The sequence below is a fragment of the Adiantum capillus-veneris genome, chromosome 21 (assembly GCF_014529385.1).
Source record: "Adiantum capillus-veneris isolate H3 chromosome 21, ASM1452938v2, whole genome shotgun sequence".
Classification (NCBI taxonomy): Eukaryota; Viridiplantae; Streptophyta; class Polypodiopsida; order Polypodiales; family Pteridaceae; genus Adiantum; species Adiantum capillus-veneris.
This window is the reverse complement of record NC_140951.1, coordinates 77,650,725-77,672,810: the sequence shown is the minus strand read 5'-3', so window position 1 is coordinate 77,672,810 and position 22,086 is coordinate 77,650,725. Positions and strand designations below refer to the sequence as shown.

The following is a 22,086-nucleotide window of genomic DNA, read 5'->3' as shown; positions in this document are numbered from 1 at the left end:
CTAAAATTCCTGCAAACCCTAATTTTTGCCAAAAACCCTAATTTCCGGAAATCGCAGAGGCTATTAAAATTTCTATTTTTATTTTTTAAAAAAAATTTGAAAATGATGAGCGACGCAAATTTTGCTTTTTCTCTACAATATGAGAAAGAGAGAGAGAATGCTTTTGCTTTCAAGTTTTGACTCTATGTGGGAGAGAGAGAGCAATTGCTTTTGATTTGAAGCTTTTGGGGCTCTACTTTTGGGCATCCCTTGTAACCTTTAAATTAGTGGAGAGGGCCTCACTTCTCAGAGCATCTGGACGCAAAGTTTGAGAGTGAAACCCTAGCCACTCTCTTGTACTTTGATTTGATTAATATAAAAGGAAATACCGAAAGGGACGCCAGTCTTTGGGGCCAATATCTCTAGGCACGGAACTCCGTCGGGCCAGTGTACATCTATTGTGATCTGTGACTTGTTTTGAAGTGGTTATTTGGTGTTGTCGCGGTTGATTCTTGACTTGGAGTGTCCAAGTCTGTTACAGTGGTATCAGAGCACGGCCGATTTCTCTTCTACGGGAAATCCGATCCCCGAAAATTTTTTTCCGCGGCACCTATGGCTTCAGGCAATGATCAATCAACTCCCTCTGCATCTCGAGATGTGGGCAGGGATCACAACGAAGATTCCGACAGAGAGTATGGCCCGCCTTGGCCTACTCAGGCGGAGCAGCGAGAGATGGAGCGTCGCCAGTTGATCAGCGATGCAACACAGATGATGCTCAATTTTGCCAAGGACCCGAACATGGCAAAATATATGAACCAGACCTCTTTGGAAGAGGTACAGATGGAGTGGCAAAGAACCACAACACCACTCCCGAAACCTGCTCTCAAGAAACCTTCTGCCTCCAAGAAATATACGGAGAAGGAACTAGAGAACGTGGTTGATGCACGGATTGCTCAGCTTTTCAATGTGCAAAAGAAAGGGAAAAAGCACGGCAAAAAGCAGAAGAAAGGCACTGACTTCTCGGGATATTTGGGTCGTCGGTCGACATTTGACAAGGCAAAGAAACAGAAGAAGCGTGTTCGATTTGAAGGAGTACCCAGTTCTTCTTCTTCTTCTTCTTCTTCTGACAGTTCTTCTAGCTCTTCAGATTCGAGCGAAGAAGACAGAAAAGGTTAAAAGCGAAGCAAGAAACAAAGCTTCGGAAAGGGCAAGAAGAAGGCTACATCTCGCCCAGAGACTGACAGTTCTACTAAGGACTTGCCTACAGACAACTCAGATTCTGATCATGGAAAGTTTTATGCGAACAAGAAGAATTTTTACAAAGCCAACCAGTATGACTTTCTCGAAGATAAAAGCAAGAAAGTCCGACAGTTTAAGGAAGGTGGCCACTCGATCAAGTTTGATACTTTTCAGGATACTCAGATGCTTCGAAGGCTTTGTCTTTTATACAGCAGTTTGACATCGCTTTCGCGGGAGGACGCTATTCAGAGCACTCCAAGAGTCGGAGAGCTACCTCTTACCTTAAGGGGAATGCTCGTACTTGGTGGTCCACGCTTCTTTTAACAAGAGTGCGCCAGTTAAATGGCTGAAATTTAAGAAGCTTTTTATTTCTTCTTGGTTGATGCAAGAATGTGAACGAGATGTACGAGCTGCTTGGAACCATCTTCGGATGAACAAGAAAGATACAATCAATGCTTATTGTGAAAGATTCTGGAGCTCTTTTCTACCCGCCTCTTCATTCAAGAAGATCTCGTTCAGAGAACAGATTGAGCGGTTTACCTTGGGTCTACCTACAGAGATCCGAGATCACTGCTTAGAACAGAAGTCAGCTTCTATTCAGGAGTTGATGAGTCATGTGAAGCGGGGCTTTGCCATTCACTCTGGCAGTCTGACCTACCCCACATATGAGGCCATGACACAACGAGCCGAACAGACTTTTGGGAATGAAAGTAGAAAGAAAAAGAGCAACCCGGAGAAAAATGATGCACGACCCAAGCTTACTCCTAAGAAGAGAGCTCGCTTCACCAGAGAGGGGAAGTGCTTTGGATGCGGGGAACATGGACATATCTCCGCGAAGTGCCCTAATAAGGCACAGAAAGAACAGAATGATAAAGACGACGATAGGTCTGAGAGTTCGAGAGCAACTGAGGAATGTGGCAGAAAAGGCAGATAGAAAAGCAAAACTTGTACCACATGGCGTGGGACCTGCACCGAATCTAATGAATGAAAGTACAAACTTTGCCGCTTTTGGGGCAAAGTGAAGGATCAGGAAGCTCTTTTGAAGGAGCCAAGGCCAACTTCTTTTCACTTGGAATTGGCGGCTCGATTTGGAAATTACACCCAACAGACTGACGCCACAAGCGGAGGTAGTTCGACTGGCACCCGGATGGGATGTTGCCATTATGATTACACCGAGCATTGGCAAACTTCGTTTGCAATGACAGGGCTGTTCAGGGCACGCGAGTGACGTTCTACTCAGGATCCCTTGGTACCACAAGAACTACGCCGTGGTTGACTATCGGGCCGAGAAAGCCACTTTGATAAATGAAGGGCTTAGATATTGTACTTGATGAACTTCAATTTCTTACTCATTCTTTTGGGAGAGAACTGAACGCTGGATAAAGATTGAATATGTTTTGACCTGATCAAAAGAATGACAAGATTTTTCTCCACACTCATGACGATTGCTTTTCAGAGGGCCTGAAGATCAGACCATTGGTCTGATGCCTGGAAGCACACCACCGAATCGGCCACCTTATCATGTGAGCCGAGTACAGAATGAAAAGATTATGAACCCAGTGAAAGACCTCTTGGAAAAGGGTCTTGTCCAGCCTAGTACTTCACCGTATTGCTCTCCAGTGTTGTTGGTTTTGAAGAAAGACGGATCTTGGAGAATGTGCATCGATTATAGCGCTCTCAACAAAATCACCATCAAGAACAGATTTCCGATTCCTAGGATCGATGATATACTTGACAGGTTACAAGGATCCTCGTGCTTTAGCGGGATTGACTTGAAGAGTGGATATCATCAGATCAGGATAGCGCCAGGAGATGTCTACAAGACAGCTTTTCGGACGACTTTTGGGTTATTTGAGATTTTGGTGATGCCTTTTGGCTTAACCAATGCTCCTGCGACATTTAACCGGATGATGGACAAGATTTTTCGAGAGTACACGTTATTTGTTGGCATTTTCTTTGACGACATCATTGTTTTCTCCAAGAATGAGGCAGAACACAGAGATCATCTGCTTCAAGTCTTTCAGGCCTTACAAGATCACACGTTAGTGATTAATGCAAAGAAAAGTGAATTTTTCCTACCAGAGATACACTTTTTGGGACACATTGTGTCAGCAGCAGGAGTGCAAATGGACCCGGCCAAGATAGAGACTATTCGTGATTGGCCCGATTTGAGGAATGTCCATGAAGTTAGAAGCTTCTTGGGACTATGTTCGTACTACATGCGGTTCATACGAAAGTTTGCAGAGGTTGCTTCCCCTTTGCATACCTTGACACAGAAAGGAGTACCTTTTTCGTGGGGACCCACAGAGGTGACTGCCTTTCGGACATTGAAAGAGAAATTGACTACGGGACCTATTTTGACTTTGCCGGACTTGCAGAAGTCATTTGAAGTATATTGTGATGCTTGTGGTCGTAGTCTGGGTGCGGTCTTGATGCAAGAAGGCCATGTCATAGCTTACGAGAGCCGTTTGTTCTCTAGGCCGGAGATGTAAGCACAGATCTATGAGAAAGAGCTTTTGGCAGTTATCCATGCTCTTACTCAATGGAGGCATTACCTACTCGGAGCGGATTTTACTCTCTTTACAGACCATCAGAGTTTGCGCTACTTCTTGTCACAGAAGCAGCTTTCGGAAAAGCAGATGCGGTGGGCGAACATCTTGTCACAGTTCCACTTCCAGATTGTCCATGTGCAGGGACAGAAGAATGTGGTGGCAGATGCTTTGTCTCGGAAACCGTTGGTTCTGGCTGTTTCCGTGATACATTATAGGAGCTTTGAGGATATGGTCGGTCAGTATGCCACAGATACAGCTTTTGCAGATATTTTCACACGGATACGGGATGGGGAGACAGTAGCTGAATACTCCCTTCGGGAAGGCTACTTGATGAAAAAGACTATGTTGTGCGTTACACAGCCGTTGAGGGATAAGGTTATGACGGAATGCCACTGTCCACCTTTTACGGGTCACCGCGGCATTGCTACCACCATGAAGGAGGTAGAGAGATACTTCTTTGAGCCGAGACTCAAAAAGGATGTGGAAGAGTTTGTGCGCAGTTGCTTGGTATGCCAGAAGGTCAAGTTTGACATGCTATAAGGCACAGGGATTGTTATAGCCTTTAGCCATACCCACCCACCCCTGGGAAAGTATTGCAATGAATTTCATTTTTGATCTCCCAAGAACACAGAATGATCACGATGATTTTCCGATTACATGGCACATCTGAGACGATTGTCTCCGACAGAGACCCCAGATTTATGAGTTTGTTTTGGAAGGCAATTTGGGAGAACATTGGCACGCAGTTGCAATTCTCGTCATCGTTCCACTTGCAGACTGACGGGCAATTTGAGATTGCCAATTCAGTGATTTTAGATTTATTGAAGTCTTGTATCTCGGAACAGAAGACTCAATGGGAAAAGAACTTACCTTTGGTGGAATTTGCCTACAATAACACGATACACTCTTCGACGGGGAAGACACCATGTGAGATTGTTGAAAGTGCTGCGAAGGTTCCATCCTTCCTGAGCACAAAAGATTAGATATTTGAAGCGGATGAATATTCGCGAGATTTGGATACGGCTTTTGCCAAGGTTCGCGAGACTTTGGAGGAGTCTCAAGAACGAAAGAAAAAGGCAGCAGATCGCCATCGTCGCGACTTGAAATTGAAGGAGGATGATTGGGTGCTCTTACTTTTGAGCAGGCACGCCTACGAAAGAAAAAGGGAAAGGAGAGGCTTTTTCCAAAGCTTAGTATGCGATACTACGGACCTTTCCACATCACTGACAAGATAAATGATGTCTCCTTCCGATTGAAACTGCCAGATACTTGGAGGATTCATAATGCATTTGCATGTGAGTCTCTTTAACCCTGTTAAGGGTGATGTGCCTGATGATGGAGAACCTGATGAGCAACCCGAAGTGGAAGAAAACGAGGAGATCCTTGTTCCTGAATAGATTTTGGCACATAACGATACGAAGAAAGGTAAAGTCGGAAGGCGGTTCTTGGTTTAGTTCAAGAACTTTCCTGCATTTGATGCGAAGTGGATGGAGGAGGAGGACCTAGCAGATACTCCTCGGATTGTGAAACTTTACCTCGATGTTTTGGTTTAGCATAGTCTACTCCAAACGGAACCAAGAATTCAGCTTGGCCGGAGATTTGGTGCAGTGGGATGCACAAGAGGGGAGTCACTCCGCTCCCTTGTCAACAGATGCCTTGATTTTGATACTAAAGTCACTGATGTCTCTTTGAGCTTCAGGGATACTGAGAGCTGACAGTATTTTGTTGGATGACTTTATGAAATGGAATTCCTGATAATGATACTGATTTGTTCTTGACTTCTTGTGAGTGCAGGAACTGATAGCCGAAATGACTGCAACATTTTGGTCCGATTGATCTCGAATAGACATGGTTGCAATAGGGGTTAGTCAATCAGACATTGATGAGGTTCCGATTGGACCTAGATGTGATTGCTAGCTACATTGCCGATAAATCATGGTCTAAGATCCGAACGAATGTTGAATGTCATGTGATGTCCTGTGATGTCTGGTGATGTCCTGTGATTTCCTGTGATGTGACTGTCGATTTTGTACATGTGCTAGATGTGTGTTCCTAGTATGTAGGTACTAACAGTCAGTGTCTGCTAAGACGGTTTATGGCTTTTGTCGGTTTTGCAAGCGTAATCGCGTTCGATTACAATGCTTTCAAGAGGGGGGTATGTCACAAAGTGATGACGTGGCTACGGACAGCAGAAACCCTAATTTCTGCCATAAACCCTAAAATTCCTGCAAACCCTAATTTTTGCCAAAATCACTAATTTTTGGAAATCACGGAGGCTATTATAAAAATTAAAAAAATAAAAAATTGAAAATGACGAGCGACGCAAATTTTGCTTTTTCTCTACAATATGAGAAAGAGAGAGAGAATGCTTTTGCTTTCAAGTTTTGACTCTCTCTGGGAGAGAGAGAGCAATTACTTTTGATTTGAAGCTTTTGGGGCTCTGCTTTTGGCCATCCCTTCTAACCTTTAAATTAGTGGTGAGGGCCTCACTTCTTAGAGCATTTGGACGCAAAGTCTGAGAGTGAAACCCTAGCCACTCTCTTGTACTTTGATTTGATTAATATATAAAAAAATACCGAAAGGGGCGCCAGTCTTTGGCGCCAATATCTCTAGGCACGGAACTCCACCGGGCCAATGTACATCTATTGTGATCTGTGACTTGTTTTGAAGTGGTTATTTGGTGCTGTCGCGGTTGATTCTTGACTTGGAGTGTCCAAGTCTATTACAATGACAGCAAAATACAAGTTTTGCAAATGATGTATTAAGGTGTGGGAATACTTTTGCTAAGTCCCCACTACCGAAAACACTGAAATTGCCGAAAAACAAGCCCTGAAAGAGGTGTTTTAAGCAAATTTCATATTTACACAAGTTTTTGCAAGTGTTTTTATGGTGCGATTACATTGGGGAAAGTGCAAATTGATGCAATCTACGCACATTTGACAAATTTTGTCGATGTATGACCATTTGTGGCTCAATTTCATACAATTTTGATGCTACAAATTGGGACTTTTGCGCTTACATGCTTCTAAAGGCTGTGTATTAGTCTTATGTATGTCTTCTGAGGCTAAAAACAACTAAATTTGTTGTTTTCGAGCACAAATTCGCTCGCTGAAATTTCCTGTGCATAAATTTCAGAAATTGAATTTTGTGCCCAAATCGACCTATTTTGCCCCAAATTGCTCCTGTGACCATTTGGAGCTGTAGTGCACATCTCTGTGAGGCTATACTCCGATTTTTGCGCATTTTGCCCAAAAATTCAGCGTATTATCCCTCTTATTCCGTGCAACTATGGCCTCATCTTCTTCGGATGTGAAGAACCTCTTCAAGATTAAGAGGTTCGATGGTACAGGTTTTGATCTTTGGAAAGACAGGATTCAAGGAATCCTATTTCTTAAGGATTACGAAGGTTCGATGGTACAGGTTTTGATCTTTGGAAAGACAGGATTCAAGGAATCCTATTTCTTAAGGATTGCGAAGAGGCACTTGAACAGGTGAAGCCACAGAATATGACGGATGAAGCATGGGTTAGCTTACAAGCAATGCCCAAAAGCAGAGCCCGAAAAGCTTCAAAATCAAAAGCCTTGAAAGCAAAAGCTCTTTCCCTCTCTCACAAAGAGTTTCTGAAAGCAAAAGCAAATTCTCTCTCTCTCTCTCTCTCTCTCTCTCTCTCTCTCTCTCTCTCTCTCTCTCAATGAGAGCAACAAAAAGCAATTATGCTTTTCTGGCCAAAAGCTGAGATTTGCGTCGCTCAAAAATATCCCAAAAAAAAAAAAAAACCTCCCCGATTTCCAAAAATTAGGGTTTGTGGCAAAAATTAGGGTTTGTGGCAAAAATTAGGGTTTGTAGGTTTTTTTAGGGTTTCTCGCAGAAATTAGGGTTTCTGCTGTCCGCCACGTCATCACTTTGTGACAGGATGCCTAATCGACCAATATGGAGAGCTAATGTTCAACTTCTTGCACCTTTTCAGCCAATTCCTCTGCTTGAGATTGTGGAAAGTTTGTAGGATTGGTGTTTTGATTGCCCGAGCTGCTACTACTTCAATTTTCATGCGCTCTATATCATGTGCATTTCATGCCATCTGTGTTAGCATTCATGCTTGAGACCCGTGCATGCTAATATGAACACTTGAGTTTTTGCTTTGACAAGTGTAATTGAGGACCATTGACTCTCCTTTCAACACGGTCTGTGACTACCAATGCTACACCATTAGAGTTCGGGAAAAACTGTCTCAGCTTAGTATCGTGCCGTTTTCAATTTAAAAAATTCCGGTTGAGGGCATGGGGAAAAGGAAAAATCCCCCAAAATAGAGAAAAATAGTGTTAAAATTTGTAAAAACAACCCAATTTTTTGATATCTCCTCTTGAAAAATTCAAGGAAAGAAATTTTGTATGTTCGGGAAAATGATTTTTCCCGAACACTGCGCACCATGCAGAGAAGAGAGAGAAACTGCAAAAGAGAAAGCGCGGCAAATCAATGACATTTGTTTCAATGATCCACCCAAGAATTTCTGAGCACCCATTTGAGTAGCCCTACTCTTAATACCACAGCTCCCCTTCTATGGAACTACACTGTAACTTGGACCTTACAATACTATAACTAGAACACCTAATGATCCTATTCCAGTCACACTTTAGTTCCTTTGAACTTCATTACCTCCTCCTGTTTGGTGGCCTACCATATAATATTATTTTCATTTTGGACGTTTGATACTCTTTCCTTGCCAGTTGTGTCATCTGTCTCTCCTGATTGTGACTTGTTGCTCTCATAGCTCATTTTAGCCTTTCAGAAAGAGAGAGAGAAAACTACAACAAAGGTGTAGTCCAAGACACAATACCTCTCTCTCTCTCTCTCTCTCTCTCTCTCTCTCTCTCTCTCTCTCTCGTTGAAACTGACCTCTCTACCGGAATAGTGTGCGGAGCTAGTAGAAGGTCCACCTTTAACAGGGTCTTCGGGGTCTTGTAGAACCGGTACGAGGAGATCGCGTTCGGTGGAAGGAAGCCGGGAGCCCATGAGATCATCACCCATGAGGAAACCGAGATGCCGCCAGCAACAGCAAGCGAAGATACGACAAGCCTCTGATCGACGTACGTGAAAGTGAAGACACAGCGTGCATCCTCCTACCGCTCTAGCTCTCCGGTCAATGCTCCTTGATTAATAAGCTGCTATGAGGAGTGGAAAGGCCAGGAAATAACTAATTAGAGTAGTACATATGTGCCAACGATTTTTAAAAATTCGTTGCCACACGAATGTGAGGTGATGCCCTATCGGAAGCAAATGACTGCGCCTGGGAAAATTTATCTTCTAATCAAAAGTGAAGCTGAAGAAGTTGCATTGGGGACGCAGTCCTCGACACCAGCAAGGCGAAGGGAGCTGAGCGAGCAGTTGCATAGGTTGCTAGCAGGTTGAGCATGAGCGCATGGGGGGCGGGATAGATTTATCTTTTAATCAAAAGTGAAGCTGAAGAAGCTGCATTGGGGACGCACTCCTCGACACCAGCAAGGCGAAGGGAGCTGAGCGAGCAGTTGCAGAGGTTGTTAGCAGGTTGAGCATGAGTGCATGGGGGCGGGATATTTTTTTTGTAAGATGAGGGGAGGCTTGGGTTGCAGTGTGCTCATCTGTTTGGATGGCTTAGAGTAGCATCAGATCGAGCTTTTACCATGTTCTGTTAAGAGTTCGAGACCAGGCATCTCCATTTTGATGGGTAACACTGAAGGGAGAGCTTGCACGGAATGGCATTCGGGTACATTCTAGCTTATAAATTGAAGAACCTACCAGTAGTATAGCTAGAGTAGTAGAGTGCTTTGATGGCTTCATTTGATAGTGAGGGTACTCTATTTGGGCATGCCTACTAGCTCTATTTAGCTAGAGTAGTAGAGTGCTTTGATGGCTTCATTTGATAGTACTGTGGGTACTCTATTTGGGCATGCCTACTAGCTCTATTTCCAGTTTATTAGATGGAACCTCAGGGGATTCCACTCCACCTTAGGTGGAAACGCCACAGCTGAGGAACGTGTTCCCTCGCTTGCTACCTCCGTTGCTCGCACATCTCCCGTCCTAGAGTCCATATCTGAATATCTCACAGCACCTCGCCTAGTTGTTGTCTTCCCATCGATGGGTCTCGATGTTGGCGACGTCTTCTTGCCAATGATAGTCCTGACATGCAGCTTAGGGAGGTCGTGCATTGCTGCTAAACAACCATTCCCATTGCCTTATTTGGTAGAGATATACTCCATGTATGCAACATTATTGGCTCGTGCTGCACTATACCTACCGCCACCCGCTTATACCTCTTGATCCTACCTTCCAAAGGTGCTATAATGGTATTTAAAGATGTAATTGGCTCAAGTCTTGTAATTCTCTCCAAAGCTTTCTCGAGTGTATTCTAAACAGTGTTACCATGTACATGGTATTGATGTGTGTGTACACACTTATGATCATTGGGGCACTTTTTTCCCTCACTGGGAGAATTTTTTCCCCCATGCTTTGTATATACGCCCATCAATATAGTGCTAACTTATCTTGTGTTTGTACAATCAATAATACATTTTCAATTGTGCGCCTTGAGCCTCCTCTCCATCTCCAATTGTGTGTGCATTCATGTAACCATGACTCCAACAATTGATATCTTAGCAATTTGCATCCCTCCCAAGCATAGTCACCACTGTCATTAACTCATCTAGCACCCTCCTACTCACTCTCTCCGATTTTGGTGAGCCTTTGCAAGCATCAACAGGTCACTATATACTTTGTTTCATGCTCAAAATGTTAATTCAAGTTCATTTTGACCTCCATCTCCACTACTACAGGTACTGTACAAGCAATTTTGTTATTTTCTACAAAACTTCCACTACTTATTTCTATATAACAAATCTTTGACAATCTACTGTGGTTTGTGCTATATAGCATGTATAGTTTCCCTTCAACTTCTTCTCAATTTGGGCATTTTCTACATCAAGTTCGGTCTTTCATTGTGGTTAAGAACAATGATGTTCTCAAGGTGTTGTATGTTGACATATTGGATGGAGCCACCTATCCATTGTGGTCTTACCTAATGCATTGTTTCCAAGGGTGTATGGAACATTTTTAAAGGTTTTGATGTACGTCGAGGTTCTATGGATATAGATTCTGTGGAGAATATTGCAGGTTTTAACAATTCCACTCCTACTGCTAGTGTTGTTTTACCTACAAGTGAACATGCTCGTTGGGATAGTAGAGATGTGCAAGCCCATGCATTGATTGCAATGTATGCCAAGTGCATTATCACTCCTCACACTCATTCAACCAAAAGAACTAAACAATATTGGAATGTTCTAGTTGGCTTGTATGTAGGTCACAATGAGACAAAGAGTTAGAATCAAAGGTCATGCATGAAGAAAATGCAATAAAAATTTTCTTGCTAAAATCAAAGATATTAACAAGCAACTCATTACTATCATTCACTTGTGAAGACTATCATGTATGCATTACCAAATTCGTATCAAAATTTTGCTTCTATTTGGAGGCTTGTTTCACAAGGCAATGATAATGATATTAAATTTGATGTGTCAATCACTTTGATGTTACACGAGGCTATGTCAAGAAAAAACAAGGGTAAGCACCCTGCTATTGAACAATCTTTTGGTGTTGCGTGAAGAAGAGGTAATAGTAAAAATGTTGCTACTTTCAATGTTCCTTCTTTAGGTAGCAAATCATCTGTGACAAATGCCTCTCATAATAACAATGCAGTGGGTAGCTCTGTTGAAAGAGGAAAGAAAAAATTGTGTTGCAACTATCGTGGAGTTGTTAATCATGTGATGAGCGATTTCCTAAGCTAAAGGCTAAAGAGGCATATAAGAAAGAAAGTGAATCTTCTTGAAATGCAACCAGTGAATCTTCTTTAAATGCATCCACTGCAGAATCTACAAATTCTACTATTGATGCAAAATGGACTATAACTGCGCAGTGCCACTATAAACTTCTTTCAATGATGCATCGATTGAGGCTGCAGGTTCATATGTGTAGTATTTTGATAGTGGTGCTACAAAGCACTGTACATCTCATAGTCACTTGTTCAATTCTCTTAATGTTGTCCCCAATGAAAATATTGTCACTTCTGCCAACAATACCTCTAGTTCAGGGAGTTGGAAAAACTATGCTCATTGCATCTAATGGCAATCCCTTCACACTTTTGGATGTACTTTTTATACCTAGGATCAAGAAGAATATGTTGTCTATTACTCCATTAGCAAGACTTGGCCTTATGGTAAATTTTATGGACGACATATGCATTTTGTTCATGATCTTAGTTCAAGTGATACTTTTGTGGCATCAAGTACCTTTTCTTGTGGGCTATACAAGCTCAATTCTTATGACAAGAGTGTGGAATAGTTTGCAAATGCAGCAATGGATTCTAAAGTTGTTTCACATGCTAAACTATGGCATACATTTCTTGGGCCTGTTTTGGGCATTTGAATTTTTCCAGTTTAATGCATTTGTAGTACATATATAGAGGCAACCAGAGGATGGATAATTTACTTAAATTCACACATGGTTGTCTCGTGCAACAGAGCTCTTGCTCTCTCACACACATGCACCATGTGGGATTTAGCCAGATTTCTATCAGTTGCTCTCTCTCGTGCATGCTACAAAAAGCTCGAGCTCACAACATCATCTCTCTCTCTCTCTCTCTCTCTCTCTCTCTCTCTCTCTCTCTCTCTCTCTCTCTCTCTCTCTCTCTCTCTCTCTCTCTCTCTCTCTCTCTCTCTCTCTCTCTCTCATGGGTCACCAACCCCAAAATTCAGATGCAAATTGTTGACCTACAATGACAACCTACAAGCCCCAAGCCTTTCTCATATTACTTATAGGAAAAATTCTCAAAAAAAGGGGAGGATTGGAGCCTCCTCATCGTCATGTACGCGCGGATGATGGGGCGGCTCTAGCTCTCCCACCCTTTTTTTTGGATGAAGCGAGGGCCGGACGCCGACAGAGAGAGTTTGGGTCGTGTGTGGTCTTGATGAAAGTCGCAATTTCAAAAGAGAATATATCCTAAAGGGAATGTTGTATGTTTGTGAAATAGAATTTTCCAAAACATGGCTTGCTGGTAAATGTCTCAAAGAAAAGGGGAGGATTGGAGCCTCCCCATCGTCCGCACGCGCGGATGATGGGGGAGCTCCAGTCCCCCCCCCCCCCCAACCCATCCTTCCCTTTTTTTTCCAGATGGGCTAGGTCGCTAGTTGTATGGTGTTGGTCACGGTGGAGATCATAGCAAAAAACCTGGAGTCTGGAAGGCAAGCGAGGTAGTAAAACTGAGCTTTCATGGTGGATGCTTAACTCTTTGTTGGCGTATAGCGTGCATTTGCAAGCGATGGTGTGTGGGAGAGGTTGTTTGCTTCCAGGAAGCTGCGAGGACACGCACTAGGATTCTTGGTATTTTACTGCCACCTACAAGAATTGGAATGCTAGGAAAAACAACAATAGAAATCTAGCATGCCCCAGATGGGGGAGGTGGCTTCCTCAACACTCGCATCGACATAAGTATGGAGGGACCCACGGTCAACGCCACTACTTCCACCAATGACGACGGTGTGTTTCGTCAGTCAACCTTCACGACTGCATCTATTGGTGCGCTATTTCTCGGCCACCACCACCACCATCTGAATGTCATTATAACGTGCCACCTCAGTATATTTGTTTCTTTGCACCTTCTCTATCGCCAAGATAGCTCTCCGAGGAGAGCTCTTTGCTATTGCAAATAAGTAGCAATTGTGTTAAGTGTGTGTGTGTGTGTGTTTGTGTGTGTGTGTGTGTGTGTGTGTGTGTGTGTGTGTGTGAGAGAGAGAGAGAGAGAGAGAGAGAGAGAGAGAGAGGAGAGAGAGAGAGAGAGAGAGAGAGAGAGAGAGAGAGAGAGAGAGGTTTCTTGACCGGCTGAGTAGAAGAAGAAGAAGAAGAAGAAGAAGAAGAAGAAGAAGAAGAAGAATGAAATGAAATAAAATAAAATATTATATTAACGTCTTCAAAAGGCCAAAATGACCCATGAGACCAAACTGATACAATCTTGGTGGATCTAATCCAATGCTTGGGTACAATTATAAAAATGAAGTAAAGTAAAAGACTAAAAACATCATCATCATCATCAATGCCTAGGATGTCCGACATCAGGCGTTGTTCGAGAAAGTATTGCATCGGTGGTTGAAGAGCTCCGTCAATGTCTACCTCTATACATAGTTGTACTAGGCATCTCCCATGTCATGCTAGAATGTTCTTGATCCTTTGATGGAGCTTCCGTCAATGTCGTGGTCTCCCTTGTAGTCGTGGGCATCTAGCTCGCGCCCGAGCTCAATGGATCTATCAACTAATATAGCTATAGTATGTGTGGGTGTTGAAGTCTACTACGAAGCATGCTTGTCTAGCTATTGAGTCTCTGCACTAAAGAAGTCAATGATCTCCCTCTGTGAATATATCCCACTGCCTGATCTCCTCAAGTGACTCTCCCTGTGTTCGTGCAGCTCCGGTAAAAACAACTCAAGGCATCTCTAATCATGATATCTTATGACTCTAGCCAACGATCCAAAGCCCTCTATGAATAGACAATGAAAGCAGCCTCGTATCTTGTAGTATACCAGACAATGACAAATGTGATGTAGCTCTAGCTCTATATGAAACAACTGGCATATCCTAACCCCTGTTGGTACTATCCTAAATCTCCAAAGTTCAATCTCTAGCTGATGCAATGATGTGCACAGCTGACCAATAGCACATCATATCGCATCAGATAAATGAGTGTCCAAGGGAGGGTTCTCAAAGTTGCATCCTCTGTTTTTGGCCTGCCGAGGGGGGGCCTTTATGAAGTTCTTCTAGGCCTTGCAATTGACATGGCATGATCCATTTTAGAAAGAGTGGAACAACAATTGTGGTGTCAAGTGTTCCTTCCTTTCTTGTCAAACAATTGTACATATGGTCATACTTTTTGGAGCTATAATCGAAGACTCCATCCACATACAAGCTTTTTATATAGTTGTCGTTGGCACTTGACTCACTATTAGGGTGTATCGAAAAGAAACCTATAGCTTCGCAATGCCTTGGACGACTTGCATGCCAAATATGGTGCATAAGAAAGCACAAAAGTTGTACATCTGTCTTTGGGATGCTATCTCTTTACACATATTGGTTGCAAGATATGCCCAACAAGCTATGGAATGATTTCAATGATTAAGGCCTGGAGAAATGCCCTTAACTTTGGAGGCGGAGATTGCCTATTTTGTGTTATGACTGATAGTGGAGGGTGAGTTCCATGGATGGATCTCAATGCAAGAGTTGTTGAACCATTAGAATGTGCTAGGTAGATACTCTCACAAACATGTATGGTAACTGTTGTGCCCTTTGCTAGGCAAGAGTGTATCTAAGGCCAATTGAGGTGAACAGCCTCTTCCTCATTCTTTGAAATCACACAACCAATGCTTGTGTGTATTGGATTTGGGTTATTCACATGAAAGGCAAAATTAGTTTTTGGTGAGCTGCAACTTGCTCTACCTTTGTTTATCATCCTTTCTTGGAGTGTTCTAATTGCAAGTTAAGCTCAACTTGATCTGGGGTGTTTCTTGTCAGAAGAAAAACAACATTGTGACAACTCAAAGACAGCATGTACAGGTGTGTAATAATTGAGATGCATACATGATATTCTAGGAAATGCAAAAACAAATTCATGAATTGTAACATTGCAAACTAGAACAAGCGTAGTACCTAAATAAAATGCAATTGAGTTAGGGTCTATTAGGTCGACTCTAAGAGAAGTACACAAGAGATAGGGCTAAAGTAAATACTAGATTGACCAACGTCAAGTAAAAAATGTCGACTAAAGAGTAGTTAACCTTAGGAATGCTCGTCGGGGTCTAAGGACTAGTGGTCTTGTCACTTATACCACTTAAGTGTGATCCACATAAAATACAAGGAAGTTTGTGCTATTTGCTTTCTCTTTTCTTTTTCTTTTTTTGTGTTTTATTTTTTGTTGTTGTCATAGTTGCTACAAGTAGCTGGGGGATTCGAGGTCTCAAATACCAGCAGCTGGGAGACTCGAGGTCTTAAATACCAGCTTGAGCATAAACTAGCCAGGAGACTCGAGGTCTCAAATACCAGCTTAACACATGGACTTCCACAATACAAGTCACACTTAGGTGGAATAAGCTAGAGAGAACTATATCCTCATAGCCTAAAACACTACTAAAGTTACTACAATTAATCGACTATTTAGGAATTATAGTCAGCAATTAAGTTGCTTAGTTTAGCCTAAGGTCCTGATACCTACTTAAACCCAACTAATAGACTAAACTCAAAGAGAAGAACAAGGTACTAGAAGTTTGAAAACATTATAGCACCTAAATTGGCAATGTCACAACTTCATAAATTTTATGTATTGTTAGAACTCGAATGACAAGATGCAAACATGTAAGTGTGGAAAGCATAGATAAAAGGAAGTAGTACACCTGATGTAATGGAGAACATCCGTTGTAACATGTAACCATCCATTGTTGATGTCCTTTGAAGGCATCCTTATATAGTCACAAACTGCACAATAGTCACCACCAAACATCCACCTTCCAGAGGCACATCAGTGGAAAAAGATACCAACACTTATTAAACACAATTAAAAAACATAAGAAACCCTAACCTAATTATTTGCACTCCCCCTAGAGAGTCAAGGGAATAGGACATTGTAGAGATTGGGGGAGAACCCTAAGGCTAAACCCCTATCCTCGTCGTCAACGAAACAAAGTCATCATCCGTGAGACCATATGTGCCATCCGTGGAATCATGTAAATCTTCTTCTTTATTAGAGGCACCAATGTTTACTAAGAAGGTCACTAGATGCCTATAGTCATCTTGGTCAAAAGGGTAGGCTTGTGCAATGGGAGAAACGCTCTCTACTAAGTATGGATCAGTCGTGGTCAAGAGACGTATCAGCCATTCTAACTCCTCGAAATTCCTCTCACATGCTAGCATATCTACCAAATGCCATTCACACAGGCAAGCACCGGAAAGACCATGTGAAACACTTATGAAAAGTAACGAAGGTACCTCTCACCCAAGGCAAGAGTGGATGACTCTAGCGTACTAGCCATATCTGTACACACGATGATGGTTAGAGTGCAAATATTACAAGGGTCGTGTTCTTGTGCATAATGTGTTTTTATGATTTTGTGTTATATGTAGAACTTGTAAGTTTCCACATTATTGTTTGGTGGCTCTTGCTCTTTTACTTTTTTATCTTGTTTTTGTGAGTATAAGGCTTTATATATACATTCCCTAGGATTGGAGATTGAGAGGTCAAGGAGGAAGGTTGAGAGGGAAGCAAGTGAATGATGGATGTCAACAAACACTCCCTCCTTCCTTGGGTGGATCATACCTTTTGGAATGATGTCGTCACCTTTTGAAACCAGTTGTTCCAAGTTGTTATGGGTAAAGGCTTTAACCAATAGTTTTCGGTTTCCCTATGCGTTTCATCTAGTTGCAAGGGTGGTAAGGTACTCTGCCATGATTTTATTTGCAACGTTGTTGTAGGTGGTGAAGTTACAATGGCAAGTGCAAACTCTTCCTTGTTTGTATGGATATGTACAATGGTGGGTGGAGGTTGTGTCAAAGCTTCTATTTCTGTATAGGAACTACACGAAGAGCAAGAAGCTTCATTTGACTTCCCTGTTCTTTAGCTGGGTGGAACAAATCGTTCTTTCTTTGGTACCCAAACTAGCTCTGGAGCAGGTGTGTAGCATTCTGTAATTTTTTCCTTTTCGCAATCTTCAATTTGTTTTGGAGCCATAGGATTGGGCTCACATGGGCCAAGTGACAAGTAAGAGCACAATTTACATTTTGGCACCCAGATTTGATCATTTCCTTCATAGTAGCTTTGGGCTTCCAATAGTTTTTTAGGAATTCAACGCAACGTTTCTTTACATTTCTTGGGGTGAGTGGGACGTCTCTTACCAGTAGCTTTGGGCTTCCAATAGTTTTTTAGGAATTCAACGCAACGTTTCTTTACATTTCTTGGGGTGAGTGGGACGTCTCTTACCAGGCTCCTATCTTTTAGCACTAGCTATGGTCGCTAAAGAAGCTTTAGGGACCCACTTGCATGTTTTCTTTGTTATATTGGGATGGGTCTTGTGTGTCTCAAGCTTTATTTCAACTACATTAGTTGAAGCTCTAGAGAGTTGGACTATGGGGACATATGGTTCAACCTCTTGGACATGCAATGTTTTGGGTTTTATTTCCTTAACCGGTAATATCTCAGGGACTATGGCTTGAGTGGTAGGGCTAAGAGTTGGTAATTTCTGCATTGTGACACCCCCTATCCGCCAATCAATAGTGCATTTGGTGGCTATCATCCACGTGCATCCTAGGTTTATATTACCCTCCATAGTTCCAACAGGCATGACCAAAAAGTCTTGAGCTACAACCCCATTGTCACTGACAGAAGTGTGCCAAATTCCAAAAACCGTATTTTTTTTCTTGTTTGACACCCTTGACTTGGATAATAATTTCAGATAAAGGTGGCTTCCCTAACTGACACCACCCCATATGATAGCATATTATATTTAGCACCCGTGTCCAATAAGGCATTATATAGCACTTTTCCATAGGCGTTGTTTAGCTCAATAGGGTATCGTAGAGGTGTGTCAGAGTCCAACCAATCCTCGTCGATTTCAACGTGGAATGCATGTGTAACTCCAAGGTTAGCCTCTCGTTGGCGTCTTATGTGTTGTTGTCGCTCCTTAGCCTCAGCTTGAGCGTTGTCGAGAAATTTGCGGTCTTGCCAGGAAAGCACCGGGCTTATGGCTGTGATAGTTTGTGAGAGAACTCGACAAAACTATATGAAGGAGTTAAACCATAGATGCCATGAAGACTAGGGTTTGGAAAGAAGTACAATCAAAGAAGCCCACCCATTCTCTCTTGCACTCACACGCACAAAGAAAGAACACAAAAGAAAATGTCAAAATAACACAAAGATGAAAACATCAAGGCTATAGTCATATCGTATCATGGGTAATATGAAAGGGTTAATGGATGAGTTAATGGCATTCAATCTTGGCTGACCAAATAGGCTACGAATTGTTCTTTGGAATTGTAGTTTTGTGCTTACCATAATATATATATTTTGTCTAGTGATTGGGATCAATTGTGTGTACAAATCCTCTTGGTTCATAGCAAGATAACTACGCTTACGTCAAAAAAAAATTTATAGTCTATGAGAGGTAGTATGATGGGATCCAGTGATAGAAGTATTTCATTGAGCCTTTCAGGGCCAAAGAGAAACACTACACGTTGTTGAAAGTGTATTTTACGGCTAATCCATACGTTAATTCTAATAGATCGTACAGAGTGAAAGCGATAGAAATGATCATCATGTGGGTTATTCATCTAGGATAGTATGTGAGAAATGTAGATATGAGAGAACTGAAGAGATGAAAATTTTCCCTCCTAAGCCCTATTCTTGCCCGTAGACAATAAGGATACTGCGGGGAGAGATGTACCCGTAGCAAAGAGAACCTAAAATTTGTAGAGAGGATGAATTACTAAGAGTGAGAGAGATAGATTTGGTTAAGGAGATAATATTATATATACCACTTTGATTGATACACCAAGTGTAAGACCTTCTTTGATTAGAGTTGATCTTCCAAGGTTAGCTTATTGCAAGAATGGCTAGTCTCCCTCTAGGAGAAAGTGTAGGCTTGGGCTTATGTTAATGGCTAAGTACAATTAGGCATTACTACTCACTCCCTCAAGAATTCCTCTCATCAATGGCTTGAATGCTTGAGTTCCTTCCAAGGAAGAAGAGGTCCCCTTTTATAGGTGAAGGGAACCCCCAAGGGTTTACACAAGAAGAGAGGAGCCAGTGTGAACACGAATTGGAAAAGTTGGAAATGAGCTGTCCCTGCATGATGTGGGCAGACTAGGGTCCAGTATTTTGATCATATCTCCTCAACCGTGGCTCCAAATAAAAAAGTAAAAATATGGGCAAAAACTTCAGCTCATTAGCTCGATTTTCATTTTAAAATCGTTTTCCAATTCGGATTGGAACCTTGTGTAAAAAATTCACCAAAATAGGGTCCATTTATGGCAGCAAAAGTCTTCATGTAGTCTCCTTAGCCTAGACTTTCATTTAATTCCAAAGGACACCTCATGCCATATGAAAGCATGACATTGCTCCTTGACAAAGTTTTGTAATCATGCTTGCAATAATGCATTAAAATAAGTGTATCTTTGAAATCATGCCACCTAGTGTCCCACTAGGATTTGATTCTCTCCTTGTAGCTATTTAAAAAGAAATATAAGAAAAGTATAAAAAATACATAGAATATATATATATATATATATATTGGAGTTTACCCTAGATATAGGATCTAGCTAGGGTGTGAGATGATAATGAAATAGTAGAAATAAAGAATCAATGCTTTTTGCCCCAAGTTAAAGAGGCGGAGCTATTGATGCTTTTCCCATAGTATTTTATGATGGTAAAGTAAGGATATGTTACCCTTGAGAAAAATAATAGGATGAGATAGAAGGCTTATTATTATACTTAAATATGCATATGTACACTATAAGAAATATAATTATGTATCTAAAAAAATACAAGATAGATCTTGTAGCATGCGTTCCCACTATGTACGTGTCACAGCACGACAGCGTGTATCTTCTTCAATTTTGTTTGTGCCTTGGCTGCCTTTTTTTAATGGATGGCACGTAGCTCCTCTTGGCTTAAAGGATCATAGTATCTTTTAAATTTGCTCCCATTGAGGAATCCAATGGTTTCAACTCCATCAAGAGTCTCCACACAAATGGTTCCTTGTGGGGTGATCTCACATACTCTATATGGTCCTTTTCTCGCATATTTCAACTTTTTCTTTTCGTTACGCACTCCATACATAAGGACTTTATCACCAACATTGATTGCTTTGTTCTTTAGATGACGGTCAAACCATTTCTTCCTCCTATCTTTCTCCACAAGTGTATTTTGCACAGCTAATTGCCTCTTCATCTACCCTTTCAAGGATATATAATCGCTCAACTAAGGGGTTACCATTCCAACCTTCTTGAGAAGCTACTCGAAGACTAGGAACGACAAACTCCCATGGCATAACCTCTTCTTGGCCACACACCATCTTAAACCGTGTGCAGTTAATGGCAACTTTGTACTCAATACGATAAGCCCATAAAGTTGAAGTCGGCTTTAAATCCCAATCTGTGCGATGAGCTTCCACCATTTTGGTCAAGATAGAGATTAAGGTCTTATTGGTGCTCTCAGCTTGGCCATTTGCTTGTGGATAATAAGGTGTGGACTTATGGTGAGCTATCATAAGTTGGTAGTGAGTTCTTTTATTGCTCCATTTATAAAATGAGTACCATTGTCACTCACAATCTCAAAGGGACAACCAAATCTTGTAATAATGTTTTCAAAGAGAAACTTGGCAGTTGACCTCGCATCGGCCTTATGTGTCGTCCTGGCTTCCGTCCACTTTGTCACATAGAAAGTGGCAACGATAATATATCGAGATTGAATGCTACGAGTTGCCCGACTAATTGGGCCTATAAAGTCCAAACCCCATTTTTCAAATGGTTGAGTCACTTTAACAGGATGTAAGGGCATCTTATCCTTTCGTTGTGTGATCTTGTAACGTTGGCATTCATCACATCCTTTTGCAAAAAGTGATGCATCCTTGAATAAGGTAGGCCACCAATAGCTTGATTGCAAGACCTTTCTAGCTATTAGTTCCCCTGAGAGATTTCCTCTAGCTATACCCATGTGGGCTTCTTGCAGTATGTATAAATACTCATCCTCACGGGCACAACGTCTAAGAATATCATCCTTCCCTAGCCTCTAGAGAGTTCATGCAATGAGAGAGTAAGGTTCACATTCTTTTAACAGTTTTTGACCTATGTCCTTACGAAGCTCTTTGGGTGGAAAACCATTAACTAGAAAGTTCACAATCTTCTCACTCCATTCAGGTATGGTTTCGACTAGGAATAGAGAAGTATCGGGCAATTCATCATCGACTCAAGTAGGGGCTTCACCATTGGGTATGCGAGACAAATGATCCGCCATGACATGTCTTTTACCAGGTCTCACCACAACGGTAAAATCAAACTCAAGGAGAATTAACAACCATCGTGTAATTCTTCCCGTGCAACAAGGTTTATTTACTAGATACAACAAGGCTTGATGATCAACATAGAAAACAAACTTGTTGGCCAGAAGGTAGTAGCGAATTTTTTTCACTGCATAAATCATACCTAAACCTTCTCGCTCTGTAGTGGTGTAGTTTCTCTCAGCATCATTCAATTGACGACTTGC

General features: G+C 41.8%; 1 protein-coding gene across 2 annotated transcripts in view; it reads right to left on the bottom strand.

Annotated features, from left to right (window-relative positions):
• LOC147431192 (protein CONTINUOUS VASCULAR RING 1-like) overlaps positions 1-8,939 on the bottom strand; it is a 34,342-nt gene extending 25,403 nt beyond the window's left edge. The window contains exon 1 of one of the 2 annotated variants that reach the window (XM_086493826.1): positions 8,705-8,939. In XM_086493826.1, coding sequence (XP_086349952.1) covers positions 8,705-8,788 — 84 coding nt within the window. In that variant the 5' untranslated portion in view covers positions 8,789-8,939. Of the gene's footprint in view, positions 1-8,663 lie in introns of both variants that reach the window. The other variant, XM_086493825.1, reaches the window with a different exon arrangement.
• Positions 8,940-22,086: the final 13,147 nt, after the last annotated feature.